General features: G+C 38.0%; 1 protein-coding gene across 1 annotated transcript; it reads right to left on the bottom strand.

Moving 5' to 3' along the window:
• Nucleotides 1-7,790: 7,790 nt before the first annotated feature.
• On the bottom strand, nt 7,791-14,840 carry LOC111188923 (sterile alpha motif domain-containing protein 9-like). The gene is made up of 2 exons (XM_022662817.2): nt 14,376-14,840; nt 7,791-10,495 (listed from the first exon to the last, which is right to left on the bottom strand). Exon 2 carries the CDS (start codon nt 10,467-10,469, stop codon nt 7,791-7,793), a length of 2,679 nt encoding a protein of 892 aa, XP_022518538.2. The 5' UTR covers nt 10,470-10,495; nt 14,376-14,840.
• Between the last annotated feature and the right edge of the window lie 588 nt (nt 14,841-15,428).

Raw genomic sequence — 15,428 nt, 5'->3', positions numbered from 1 at the left:
ATAAAATAAATGGGAAATGGCTACAGTGATGTGCACAAGTGACTAGATGATGTGCAGATTAAAGAAACTGATTAAAGAAATGGTAAAAAACTGTAAATGTTGAGAAGGTAAACACTATGCTGCGTTCCATTTGAACACAGATGTCAAAATGTTCAAGTTCCAACAGAGAAATTTCATTTGCAATTCCCAAATAGTACTGCTATCAGTGTTATCCTGGGATAATACTAAGAATGTTAACTTTAAACAATGCCTACAATGCTAACTTGGGTCAATGCTAACAGGGCTAACTTGAGATAATGCTAATACACAACAATGCTAACATGCTAACCTGGGACAAGGCTAACAGGGGGAATTAAACACTGGTAAATGGTAACACTGATCAAAGCAGTTGTGGTAAACAATATAGTAAACATTTTCCTTCCAGACCCTGAACAAACAGCAGCATTTAATAATTCATTAGTAATTTACAGAGTAATAATACAGAACATAATATTCTCCAAAAAGCCTTCAATCAATCCACTATCAGAGTATTGATCAGACTGATAAATCTGATCAGCAACAGATCACAAAAACCAGCACCCGCTTTAATCAGAGCCCCAACAGTAAGAGTTAATCTAGCGCTGTACAAATTTTCTCTAATCTGATTCTAAATCATAAATACAAACTGTTTACAAACAAAAACACCACCATTTACCCCCAACAGGTACCACCTTACCTGCCCTCGCACCACTTCCTGCTCCCACTTGACTTCCTGTTTCTGTATTCTGTTTAGGGGGTAAATAGAGCTGCTGCCCCCGGTGGTCAGACTCAGCATTGCAGCAGCTCTGTTCTCCACTGCACACTCAACTCATCCCAGAGGACAGAAGCAGAAGAAAATGTATATGGATAGACTTTATCTTTTGGTTACACACTGAACAGTCTGTGTGGACTGCTATATCCATTCTATGTTCATCATGATCTTCATTAATGAAATGACTTTTCTTCTTCAACGGCTGATCAACTGTGGTCCTCAAAACAGTCACATGTCAGTTTAACTTCACAATTTTCAGATTTTAGCATTGATGGCTGGATAATCAAACTGGATAGAATCTAAAAATGCCAGTTAGAAATTTTCTAAAGTTGCTAATCTAGATTGCCAAGATAGCAGCATTGTAGCATAGCTGTAGTTACTCTGAGATATTTACCCACAATATTATCTTTCAGTCATACTTTATAATACAGTATAATCCACATTACAGCACATAGCCTGGATCTACAGCTCTAATATCATGCTAATACTCAAAACAGAGCTGCTGTAATACTGAGTTTATCCACAGGAGGGCATCACTATTATTACACTTTAAACAGAGCTGCTGTAATACTCAGTTTATCCACAGGAGGGCATCACTATTTCTGTTTAAAGTGCAAATAATAGTGATGCCCTCCTGTGGATAAACTGAGTATTACAGCAGCTCTGTTTAAAGTGTAATAATAGTGATGCCCTCCTGTGGACAGATTTGCTGTGATACTCAGTTTGGCCACAAGAACGCAAAACTTCCAAGGCCCCATGGGACCCCTATAAAAACCATTTACCTATAGTTTTGTGCACTTTAGGTGCGAGTGTTTGAGTTAATGGTGGTTCCATGGGTCCTTGGAAGTGTTGTGCTCTTGTGGCCAAACTGAGTATTACAGCAACCTTTTATACTGTTTTATACCGTGTTCTCCATGTTTTACTGGCTGGTTTCTACAGATGAATGTGAATAAAAGCAAAGCCCTTCAGAGATCAGTGATTCCAGGATTTATTCATGTATTCATCATTATATTCTGATACGATGTATAGAAAAAGTGTCAGATTTACATTGACAGGAAGATAATATCTAAAACATATCTGGATATACAGCGATTTTTCTAAGAGAAAGAAATTGGTTCAATCCCTGATAAAGATCTCAGTTGTGATGAATGTTGGGCAACGGCTGGAGAGGTAAACCTGATGAAGGCAGTAAAATAACTGGGGTAGGTAAATGCCATGCCTTCAAGATCAGGAGGTTGTTGGTTCTAATCCTGATCAGGATCTTGAGGTTCCCCTCAAAAACCCCAAAACCCCTAAAAGCCTCTAGTGAAGGCTAGAGTTAAAACCATCTAAAAGCTCAGAGAGACGTCTTTTTTATGGAGTTGATGTCGTTTAGTTTTAGGCTTCATTTTTCTTTAAACAAAAACTGTTTCTTACAAAGACAGAAATCAGTAAAATGAAGTGATTGAAAGGTTACTTGTTGGTGTGAGTTTAATCTCTTTTAACTTCATGATCAAGTGGGAGGAGCTACCATCAGTGTGAAGATCAGTTCTGGAGTGCCGGTCTGTTTAACACAGTGTTGTACTTAAGACTTGAGATTGGAGGAGTAAAGAGAAAAGCACGTAAGTAGAATTCAGCGCTCTCCATTCCAGAGTCTCTGAAAATTACATCTTAAAAATTTTAAACTTCTCTTTCTGTGTAAAGCTGAATGTATAATTGTTAAATAATTAAGTAATATATGTTTATGTTTGCTTGATCCACTATGCTAATTTCTAAAGTGTTTGTCCAATCATATTGTCTCTGCTGTTTCAGACTCCGCCTCTGTGACCACTTTGGAGAGGTTACCATCAGTGTGAAGCTCGGTGCTGAACATAAGAGCCAATGAAGCTGCAGCCCTTTATAAATTTGGGCTCTCCAAATGGAAGAGCCCAAATTTAGTCTGATCGCATGCTGTTGGGGTCAGTGTGTAAGGCTGATTGTGGCCCTTGATGGTCCTCCAAATGTCCCAGATGGGAGTCATGGGAGTTGGAGGTTCATTGATGAGAAAATCACGAAGTCAATACAGCCTTCTACAATTCCAAACCTCTTAGAAAGGATTTTGATTCAGAAAATGCACTTTATACAATGAGCTCTTAAAAGACTAATATGATAAGACTTGTTTTTTTCATGTCCATACACCTTCTTCTCTTTCACATCTTCTTTCTAGATTACTGGAAACCCATTCCAGGTTGTCCTTCTGATGCACCTGCATGGATCTCTCACCATCCAGAAGCCCCCAGTTGGACCACCATCACTACTCACCCATACCACTCCCCCCAACTTCCAAGAAGCTGGGGCAGTGTGAGAGCAATGGGTATGGTAGAGTTCCCCCAAAGAGAGACCCAATTGCATGCAATAGCACAGATTCTCTGCCTTTTATACTCCAACAGTAAGACTCACACTGATGGTAGCATCTGCACAGTAATCGTGGGGCGGAGCCTGTCCCAATTGAGAGGACATGATTGGACAAACACTATAAGAATTTTCCTGGTGGATTTTTATGTTTTTTTAGTTACTTATCAATACCTTCAAAAATGTTAAACTACTTTTAGGAAATTGTAAGCTGTTCACTAAACACAAATCATCTACAGACAGATTAACATTATGGCATAATAAAACTTTGCTGGTATAAAGTGTTTCAGTCTCTGTAGAAAGTCACCACCTACCCCAGCTTCCAATCGGTCCACACTCAAACAATGATTTACACACAGATGGCAATGTCTCCTGATTGGTCAGGAAGGTTTGAGCCATTATAAGGATAACTAACCTTTCAAAAAGTCATTTTATAGTTTTTCTTCATTTAAGTTGTTTCAGTCACTAACAAAAATGAGCTGCTTGTAAAAGATACGTACAGATTGTCCCACGAGACTTTGGATGGTTTTAGCGCTATTCTTCACATTTACGGTATTATCAACACAGTCAACCATGACTTCCTCCCATCAATACTCTCAAACATGAGTATCTCAGCCAATGCGCTGTCATAGTTCAAATCATAACTCAAGGGGTGCTCGTTCAAGGTGTCATGTCTTGAACATTTGTTCCAGCCCATTGGTCATCCACTGGGATCCCTTCTCTTTTCCATATAAACCACCTCTTACATGGCTTTTCCTACCATTGCTTTGCTGATGACACCAAGCTTTAAACCTTTGCAAAACTGAACTTCTGGTTATAACAGCAAAACCATCTATCCAACACAACTTATAACACCATAACCATTGACTCTCTCTCTCTCGCTCTCGCTCTCCCTGACCAGTGTTGCTAGGAACCTGGGTGCTATGGATGATGAGCAACTGTCCTTTACACACCATGTGGCTTTGCGCTGTATAACATTCAAAACATTTGACCATTTTTAACACAACAGGCCACCAAACTCCTGGTACGAGTAGTGCTCATCTCACACCTCTACTAGTTGAATGTCTTACTAACAGGTCTTGTGGTCTGTGTTATAAAATCACTTCAGCTGGTCTTCAACCAACAAAAACAGGCCCATGTCACCATACTGAGCTCCACTGGCTACTGGTTTCTGCTGGGCTGGGCACCACTTAAAACCATTAACTCACACTCTCACACCTAGAGAGCAATTTATCATAGTAAATTTACCTACCCCCTATATTTTTGGAAGGCAAACCCACAACCCCCAAACCCAACACTGTGAAAACATAAGACCTTTTCACCAGAGTGTTTCAAACCTTCAGAAAGCCTCCTTAATCACATCAGTAGTGAGCAGTAGTGCAGTGATCAGTTTTATTTAGACTGTCTAAACGCTAGACTAAGATGAGTGATTTCCAGTTTCAGATCTTTTAGCATTGCTAGCTGGCTGATACTCATGTGGAGGAAACAAGAGGGAGAGCAGGAGGTCCAGCATCAAACCTGAAACTATTCACTCAACTACTTTATCTGACATGCCCACATTTCTCTCATTTACATATTCACTAAGCAATTAGCTAATCAGATATAAGTAGTCTGAAATAAAGTGTAAAAGAGCTGTATGTACACTCTTTCTTTAGGTACCTGTTTGTGGGCAGAGCTTGGAGTGAGCAGTTAGTACCATAGATGTGAAGGATAGAGTTAAAACCATCTAAAAGCTCAGAGAGACGTCTTTTTTATGGAGTTGATGTCGTTTAGTTTTAGGCTTCATTTTTCTTTAAACAAAAACAGAAATCAGTAAAATGAAGTGATTGAAAGGTTACTTGTTGGTGTGAGTTTAATCTCTTTTAACTTCAAGTGGGAGGAGCTACCATCAGTGTGAAGATCAGTTCTGGAGTGCCGGTCTGTTTAACACAGTGTTGTACTTAAGACTTGAGATTGGAGGAGTAAAGAGAAAAGCACGTAAGTAGAATTCAGAACTCTCCATTCCAGAGTCTCTGAAAATTACATCTAAAAAATTCAAAGTTTTTCTTTCTGTATAAAGCTGAATGTATAATTGTTAAATAATTCAGTAATATATGTTTATGTTTGCTTGATCCACTATGCTAATTTCTAAAGTGTTTGTCCAATCATATTGTCTCTGATATTTCAGACTCCGCCTCTGTGACCACTTTGGAGAGGTTACCATCAGTGTGAAGCTCGGTGCTGAACATAAGAGCCAATGAAGCTGCAGCCCTTTATAAATTTGGGCTCTCCAAATGGAAGAGCCCAAATTTAGCCTGGTCACAGGCTGACCCAACATAGTGCATGTTGGGGTCAGTTTGTAAGGCTGATAGTGGCCCTTGATGGACCTCCAACTGTCCCAGACAGGAGTCTGGGGAGCTAGAGGTTCATTGATAAGGGAATCACCAAGTCGATCCAGGTGTGTAAAATTCTAATCCTCTTAGAAAGGTTTAAGAAAGGTACAATAAATATATGCAAGACATTATTTTTTCAGCGATACATTTTAACAGTTCCTTTTCTTTGTACATGAGCAGAAAAGCTTTCTAGATGATTCTTCCCAGTGAACCTGGATGAATCGACGATCATCCAGATCCCCAAGAAGGACCACCACCATTACTCCCACATACTGACCCCCAAACTCAAGAGCTTGGTGCAGCGTGAGAGCAATGGCTACATTTGGGTTCTCCCAAACGGCGACCCAAATGCATACAAGGCCACCGATTCTCTGCCTTTTATACTCCAGCAGTAAGACTCACACTGATGGTAGCATGTGCACAGTAATCATAGGGCGGAGCCTGTCCCATTTGAGAGGACATGATTGGACAAACACTATAGCAACTTGCCTGGTGGATTTTATTTTAATTATACTTTATTGGATTTTTTTCTTTCCAGAAAATATATCTTTATTTGAGTCAAAGATACAATTCATGTTTTGTTCTTTGAATGTATTTGTAAAATCTGAGTAAATTAATTTATAGTAAGGAATATAATTTCTAGAAAAAAAGCCTCACCAATTTGTTATGTTACCCATTTCTGTTGGGGGAAATATACGTTCTAAAAAAAGTTGCTAATCTAGATTGCCAAGCTAGCAGCATTGTAGCATAGCTGTAGTTACTCTGAGAGATTTACCCACAACATTCTCTTTCAGTCATACTTTATAATACAGTATAATCCACATTACAGCACATTAAACACTTTATTACACTTTAAACAGAGCTGCTGTAATATTCAGTTTATCCACAGGAGGGCATCACTATTACTTGCACTTTAAACAGAAATAGTGATGCCCTCCTGTGGATAAACTGAGTATTACAGCAGCTCTGTTTAAAGTGTAATAATAGTGATGCCCTCCTGTGGACAGATTTGCTGTAATACTCAGTTTGGCCACAAGAACGCAAAACTTCCAAGGCCCCATGGGACCACCATTTACCTAAAGTTTTGTGCACTTTAGGTGCGAGTGTTTGAGTTAATGGTGGTTCCATGGGTCCTTGGAAGTTTTGTGCTCTTGTGGCCAAACTGAGTATTACAGCAACCTTTTACACTGTTTTATACTGTTTTATACCGTGTTCTCCATGTTTTACTGGCTGGTCTCTACAGATGAATGTGAATAAAAGCAAAGCCCTTCAGAGATCAGTGATTCCAGGATTTATTCATGTATTCATCATTATATTCTGATACGATGTATAGAAAAAGTATCAGATTTACATTGACAGGAAGATAATATCTAAAACATATTTGGATATACAGCGATATACAGAGAAAGAAATAGGTTCAATCCCTAATCAAGATCTCAGTTGTGATGAATGTTGGGCAACGGCTGGAGAGTTAAACCTGATGAAGAGGGTAAAATAACTGGGGTAGGTAAATGCCATGCCTTCAAGATCAGGAGGTTGTTGGTTCTAATCCTGATCAGGATCTTGAGGTTCCCCTCAAAAACCCCAAAACGCAGCAGATGTTGAGATTATGGGATAAACAGTATTTCAGTATAGCAGTTGTACACAGAGTAAATAATACATATAATTATTTATAACAAAAAAATATCTAAAACGAAAGGAAACTTATCTGTATATTGAAGCTTTAGCTACATTGTTTTAAACACAATCTCTTGTTGTCTTGAAACTTGGAGCTGCTGAGAAGAACATCAAGGGTTGAAGTACTGTTTGGGACTTGTTGTGGTCTGTAGCGAGGTTACATCTGGGGATTCCAGTCCAGAGTGGTTTGGGGTTTAGCATGTTGGCTCCCAGTGTTTGCGTAGAGTTTCCTCTGGGTCCAGTTTCCTCCTTCACTCCATAAACGTCTAGATTATTTGGATAAACTGGTTCCATTAGACTGGTGAATCAAAATTGCCCTGGTGTATGTACTGTGTGTGTGTGTGTGTGTGTGTACAAGTCTGTACACTCTGGCACTCTGTCCCAGGTCAATGCTTTGTGCCTGATGCAGTCCTCCAGGTGGATGGCCATTTCTGGTCTATGCATAACGATCTACTGCTTCTCACTGAGCATAAAAGGACTGTGTAGAATGTGAAGTGTTCTTGGGTGTCTATATAAATGTATAAATGTTTTTTTCATTCATTGTGTTCCCCCTAGCAGACAACAATCCCTCCTTATACCTACTAGAGATATCTGATATTGTAAGCCACAGGTCCTCTGATATTAAAGCCAAGGTAGAAAGAGATCTGTCCTTCACGACAGACACTGGCTGGATTTTGAGGAGAAACCTTGATCTTGCGGGATCCTTCCACAGCAAACACCTGAAAATGCTGCACCTCTCCTTGCACACGGAGAAGATTTGAGATGTTGGCACTGTCGCCTCGTTTGTTAATTTGATTAAGCAAGGATTTATCCAATTGTGATGTGTGGAGAACCTTCTGTAGCCCCTCTCCTGCTTTTAGGAAAAACAGAGGCACAAGGTAGCGAGAGCGAAAGAAACTTTGGTATGTCCTCCCGAATGATTGATGCATAAATTCAATACATTCTGCTATGTCTGGGGAGTCGTCCTCGACTTGCTCCCCATTCGGCCAAAACAGCAACAGTACCAAGAGGTAGAACTCTGGGCTTCTGTTGTATTTTTCTTTGCTCCATTGTTCCTTTAGAAGGGACTGGAGTTTTTCCAGTGGCTTGAGCTCCTTAGAAGAGCTGTTCCTTTGCGCTAAAAGGATGTTTGCAAGGACGTACTTCAGGACAGAATCATCATCACTTGAACTCTTCAAAACTCTGGTAGCCCACTCCAGGTCAGATTCATTGGAAGGTCTGTTGAGAGCATGCAGCAGTCCAGCGAACGTGCTAACCTTTTGTTCTTTGAGCGCCTGTAGCTCTGTGTTTTCCTGCCCATGCTCTTGTGTCACGTACTTGCTGTAACACTCCTCAACATCGGGCCGGAAGTATCCTGGTTCATCTTTGTCGATGCTTGGCTTTGAATAAGTGAGATACGTTTCAAAAAACTCAAACTTCTGCTCAACTTCATCTCTGAGGTCGGTAAGGAAAGTCTCACAAGAGTTGAAGGAAATGGGAGGGGATATTTCTTTCGTAAGAACCTTGGACAATGTCCTGTCATGATTTTCAATATAGTTAAAAATGGTGGTTGCAACCTGCATGTAGCTAAAATAGCCGCTGCTGTTGAAAAGGGCAGATACATTAGTCACACCATCCTCTTTCATCTCTGGTGCCTGCTCTTTTATGGCGGCTTTTGCCTCTTCTTTAAAAGCCTTAATTGCATGATTTCCAATTTGCAGGATTGTTGTATGCGTGCATGTTTTTTCCTGAACACACTTTTTAAGGTGGTTTTTATGCACTTGTCCAAGTGTGTCTCTAATGTATGAGTTATCTTCATCCCTCTTAATCGCAATTGTAGCCCACTCCTCAGCTTTTTCATAATCTGTCATCTCAATGTAGTAGAAACGGGCCAGAGCTTGAGGAAGAAATGGATCCCGATCGAATTTCCTGGAGGCCTTTTTCAACACTGAAACACACATTACTTCTCTTTCTTTCTCTTTTATATCTTCAATCAGTCTGGAAAACTTTGCCTTCTTTTCAGACTTGTCCTTGTCTTGTCCTTCAGACTCTTCATATTCCTGTCTCTCAGAATTGTCCTTGACCTCTATTGTTTCTCGCTTTGTCAGCATTCTTTTAATTATTTTCACCAGATACATTGGCATTGGGTCTCTGCAAAGGTCTGTCAGGAGCTTCAATGTGGTGTCACTGCGGGTAACGCCAGCTGAAGTCAGCAGTTCTAGACATTCGCCCGCAATCATGGGGTGTGCCATTCGTACATGTTTGTCCTCGCTCCTGTTCTCTCCTTCCTGAGTAGAGAATATGACCAAAATGTCTGTGAAGGGTTGCATTTGTTTCTCTAAAGAAAACTCGTCAAGATCATTGCTTTCATTGTCAAAAAACTGGCAGCAGAGATCATGGGCGATGTAGGAGCCAGGAGCATATGCATTAACCAGTGCCAAAAATGCCAAGAGCTGTTCTTTGCGGGGCCTCTTGTTCTTCTTAATTGTTTGGAGAATTTCACAAGCCTCTGTAACGTACGATGTACTGTAATTACTTGACATGATGTTAAGGGCATGAAATCGAGTGCGTCTGTCTCCGTGTCTCTGAACGATTTCATTGTGCTTTTCTTTGAATGCTTCTTCCTCCCTTTTTGAAAGACTTGTTTCCAGAACTCTGATCTTTGTTACCTTCAGCTGGCGGACACAGTTTAAAATGATGGCCACAGGAACGTCGGGGGTGATGCAACTTGCTTTCAGCTCCTTAATGAGACTGTCTTTAAGGTTCTTTTCAGACACTGAATCATGACTGTTGTCCAGAAGAAGAAGGACAGTGTTTTGGTTCTGTGGACCACCTGCATTAAATAACTGCACCACTTGCTGTGCAACAGCCTTCGAGTCAGTTGCAGAATGTGTTACCCTAGCGCACCTGAGCCCTTTCCTCAGGTCCCATAGTATCTGCATGGCCAGGGTGGACCCTCCGCTTCCTGGCTGATGGAGTAAGTTAACACTAGCTATGCTCCAGCTTGTGCGTTTGTTTTCATTTATCTCTTTTCGTATCCTTTCATACATGTCCCGCTTGACAAAGGGGGTTTTCTCTCGTTCAGCCCAGTAGAAGTTCAGCCACTGAGGTGGAGCACCTTTGTAAAACTCTGCTTCCTTCTCAATGGCAGTTTCCTGACTGATGCTTTCATCCTCAAACTTATTAGCCCATACAACCTCAAGCATTGACAGACCGTCTCTGATGGAGGTCTGTAATGGTATTGGAGTTCCTTGTTTGGAAGGAACAGTGTAAACTTCCATGGTGTCTGGGGTGAATTGGGAAGTTCCTTTAATGATAAAAAAAATTAAGAACGATTATATTATTGAAATTGTTAACACATTTTAGCATTTCAACATCCTTAACATTGCTTTTTTAAAAGAACTTAACTTCAGTCAATGGCCCACTTAAAACTAAACTATTATATACTAATTTTCACTAATTCGAAGCAATTTAAATGCAACAAAAAAACTATGATCACAGTGATCACTATCAGACACAATTGGGAACCAAGAGGGTCAACCAAAAGACATGGGAAGGACTGTATTTGAACTTGACCTTAACTGAGGAGCAGCACCGTCCTTGCTGGCAAACAGTTAGAAATTTCTTAATGATAGGTAAAGACAGGGTCCATCACTTCCCTACTTTATATTTTTATTTACTCAAAATGTTTAATTAATAAAGGCAAAATATCCTAACCATTTAACAATCAATGCATGTTTCAAAAAAGGTCAGAGAAACAGCAAATAAATTACATTATTACAACAGAATTTGTGAATAAATGTTTTGAAAATAAAATTTTGGAGGGGGAAGTTGGGATAACATGTTTGTTACTAGCTGAATAAAATATTAATGAAAGCATTATTTAGTAATACATACTCAAATTCTCATATAATTAAGCCATTGCTTTGACACATTCACTAATAAAGCCCATACTTTGTGTCAGTAACAGATAAAAAAAAAAAAAGGGACTCCTGTCTGGCAGGATTAAGGAGAATTACAGGTAAAGGAGATTTACAGGTAAGTGCTTTGCCTTGTGTTGAGATTCTGTGATTTAATTGTGCTTTGATATTCTTAGTAACAGTTGCTAAGCTACGATCAGACAATTGTCAGCAGGTTTTAACAAAAGGAGGGGGTGAGGTCAGAGACGGTGTGATGAGCGACTGACATATTGCTTGTTCCTTATCCTATGTCTTTAATATAGCTATGAGTGTATAGTTATAGTCATGAAAATCTAATAATTAAATAAAGTGTTGAAAGAGCTGAATGTAGTAAGTGCATGTTGATTGAATTATTAAAAGGAGCCCTACTGTAAAGCAGTGAAGAGTCTGAAATTCAGGCTTAGTTCTTTAAACTTTGCTTTTGAGGTTTTAAACGTGTGTATTATCATGTACATTGGTATAAAAAAATTTGGGCACCCCTGATAATGTTTCATGATTTTCTATTATAAATCATTGGTTGCTCATATCAGCAATTTCAGTTAAATATTTAATAAAGTAGGTGTTGATCTTCTCTGATAAAGGGCAACATGGAAGCTTCAAAACAAAACACTCAAATGATCTGAAAACAAAGATTGCAGCTGTCAGTTTCCTCTGTGAGGAACATAGAACACTGTGAGAACAAGAAAAACCTAAGCAGAGGTGAAGGATGGTGAGAACAGTTATAGTCAACTCAGTCCCCAGACCTGAATGTTATTGAAAATCTGTGGTGTGATCTAAAGCGGACTGTTTATGCTCAGAAACCATCAAACCTGACTGAAGGTATTTTGGACCATTTTTCTTTACAAAACATCTCCTCCAGTTCAATCAAGGCAGACTCTCATTGGAAGCTATAGGAAGCATTTAGAGGCTGTTATTTCTGCAAAAAAGGATCTACTTAATATTGATATTAAGTAATATTATTATTATAGTAATATATTAATTTATGCACCTGCCTAATTTTAGTTTAAAGAATTATTGCACACTTTCTGTGAACTTTCTGTTCTATAAACTTCATTTCACTTCTAAAATATATTTTGCAATACAAAGTTTTTTACTCTTTGGCAAACTTTTTCCTTTGTTGAGGATTTGGAAGCTGACACTGTGTCAATTTAATATTTTCTATTGTAATTTAATCTACGACCTTCTATAATTTATGTTCTTATTAATAATCCTATAATTTATTTGTATAAGTATTATAACTTAACTGAATTTACTCATATGCTTATGTATGTATGTGTATATTTGTAGGTATCTATACAGTATATGAATATATACTTATGTATGTATGTGTATTTTTATAAGCATGTCTGGCTTGTAAATGTAACATAATAATGTATGTAATGTATATTATGTCTGGTATTGTGAGGGTTGGGGGATGGGGTATATGATGTATTTTCTTTTCTGATGCAATATAAAAATACAATAAAAAACCTTGAACAAAAAAAATATTATCTGCTTTACGATATATTTAACTGAAATTGCTGAACCGAACAACCAATGATTGATTTATAAAGGAAAATAAAAAAAAATCAGGGGTTCCCAAACATTTTCATGCCACTTTATTTTCTTTATTTAGTCTAATAAAACACCAACATTTCCCAAAATAACTCAGTGAAACTATCTCTACCACATATTGTCAGTTAGATTATCCAGCTAAGATTGAGTTAAATCTGTTAAAACAATTAGTAGTAATCCCAATTCAACAAAGTATGTATATAATTAACACAAGAGATAAAAAAATAATAATAATGAAGATATTAAAGGTATTTTATTCTGTTGCAGTTTTGGGTATTACTGATTTAGAATAATTGCACATTTTGTATACAGTCCTTTAGTTGCATGAAATAAATCACACAAAATATATACCAAATAAAACTTACGAATCTGACATCTTGACATGTGTAAACTTTCAAAATAATTAATAACTAAATAAATGTAATGTAACATTAAATCAATGAGATCTATGAAAAAATGGTTAGTAAGAGATGCTAAATATATTTAGAGTCCATTTAGGTCAGGGATGGGCAACTGGCGGCCCGGGGGCCGCACACGGCCCTCGTCATCACTCAGTTCGGCCCGCGAATAGATCAAAAATAATTTCATAATTTCATAATTAAAAAAAAAACAAAAAAAAAAACAACGTAGTTCTACTTTTGACCGCTAGAGGGCACACCGTTTCTGACCTCACCCCCTCCTTTTGTTAAAACCTGCTGACAATTGTCTGATCGTAGCTTAGCAACTGTTACTAAGAATATCAAAGCACAATTAAATCACAGAATCTCAACACAAGGCAAAGCACTTACCTGTAATTCTCCTTTACCTATAATTCTCCTTAATCCTGCCAGACAGGAGTCCCTTTTTTTTTTTTTTTTTTTTTTTATCTGTTCCTGACACAAAGTATGGGCTTTATTAGTGAATGTGTCAAAGCAGGGATGGGCAACTGGCGAATCATTTCATAATTTCATAATAAAAAAAAACAAAAAACAAAAAAAACGTAATTCTACTTTTGACCGCTAGAGGGTCAAAAAACTGCCAAAAAAACACGAAAATTGACATTGACATCCAGTCCATTGTGAGCCAGCAGGCCAAACCACAGCTCTCTCATTAGCTTCAATAAATGTTGGGCCTCTGTGGTCTAGTTTTCTGCTATTATTGAATGAGCTATTTGCAATCAGTTTTTAAATCTTTTTTGTTCTTTGTTATAAATGAGTTCAAATGCCTTTTGCACTTTTATAAGCAAATGTTTTGTCCTTGTTGCTTATGAAGGACGTGTTATAATGAACTTATTTTACACAGAGGAACTACTGTATTTGCAATCAGTTTTTTAAGCAAACTTTTTGTTCTTTGATATGAAGGACTTCCTTTTTGCACTTTTTTTAAGCAAACGGTTTGTCTTTTGCCGTATTAAAATGCATTAATATGCAGAAAATAGTTGTTGATAAATGTTGGTGCTGTAAACATACAGATATAAATTCATATAAAATTTGTTCTTATTGAAAATCATTTGTAGCGTTTTTCATATTCAATTATTTGAAGTGCGTGGTCATGTGGCCCTCCAATGGTCATGCTGAAAAAAATGTGGCCCTCTCCATCATGGAAGTTGCCCATCCCTGATTTAGATATACTGTTAAACTCTGCATGTTTGTGTTTGTAGTATAAAATACAGTAAAATAAAGTAAAATAGATTACCTTGAAGTTTGATGGAGTCCAGGCTTATCAGAACGTCACTGAAGATGAACTGCAATAAAAGGTATTTATCTGTGTGGAAAAAAAGATGCCAGATCCATTAGAATTGATCACTGAAAAAAATTAGTGACCGATAAAGAGACTTTACTGAAAGGAAATTTACTCACCTGTTAGACGAGAGTCACCATTCCATCTGACAGTGATCTGAATGAGGTTTTTATATCTTTTGAATGACACAGGTAACTATTGTTCCTCCAATGACTCATTGTCTTGTCCTGCCCTGCTGCAGAGGCCACTGGTTTCATTTTTAGTAAAGTGAAAGTGAGATTAACCCTGCAATTGCAGAGATGTGATTCTTCTAGGTGTGTTTGTTTCTTTCATTCCAGCGTATAAACCAAGGCTGTCACTACAGATTTATAAATAGATCAGACAAGGATACACGCAATAGTAATAGCAGTAGAAGCTCATTTTTGACATTTAAAAGCAGAAAAAAAATATTTATCTATTTATTTTTTATTTATTTTAAAGGTATTTATTTTCACACAAATATGTGTGTGAAATACTTTAGTTTCAAGCCTTTTTAAAAAACAAAGTCCACTACATTACGCTCAAGTCTCATTCGACTCTCCCCCTCTTTTTTCCTTAGCAGTCAGAGGGAGATCTGAGCACGGCAGCACCCTCCTGCTATATCATAAAAGGTATTATATAGATGTATTACACACATAATGATCTATTTGAAGCATTTATTTCTTTTAAATGATGATCATCTTTTGATGATTATGGCTTAAATCTTATCAAAAGTCAGGGTTTCATTATTATATAAGACCAGTTGTATATAAGACTTTTGGCAGTTTAGGAAGGTGCCATGTCCTGCTGGAAAATGAAATCTGCATCTCCATAAAGCCCATCAGCAGAGGGAAGCATGATTTGCACTTGATAATAAAACAGTGGATCAACACCAGCAGATGACATGTCTCTCCAAACCATCACTGATCATCAGTAAAGTTTACACTTCATTTGAAAATCAAGGGAGCAGAGTCTGGAGGAAGAGTGGAG

The sequence above is a fragment of the Astyanax mexicanus genome, chromosome 25, assembly GCF_023375975.1.
Source record: "Astyanax mexicanus isolate ESR-SI-001 chromosome 25, AstMex3_surface, whole genome shotgun sequence".
In the NCBI taxonomy this organism is placed as follows: Eukaryota; Metazoa; Chordata; class Actinopteri; order Characiformes; family Acestrorhamphidae; genus Astyanax; species Astyanax mexicanus.
This window is presented reverse-complemented; position numbering and strand designations above follow the sequence as displayed.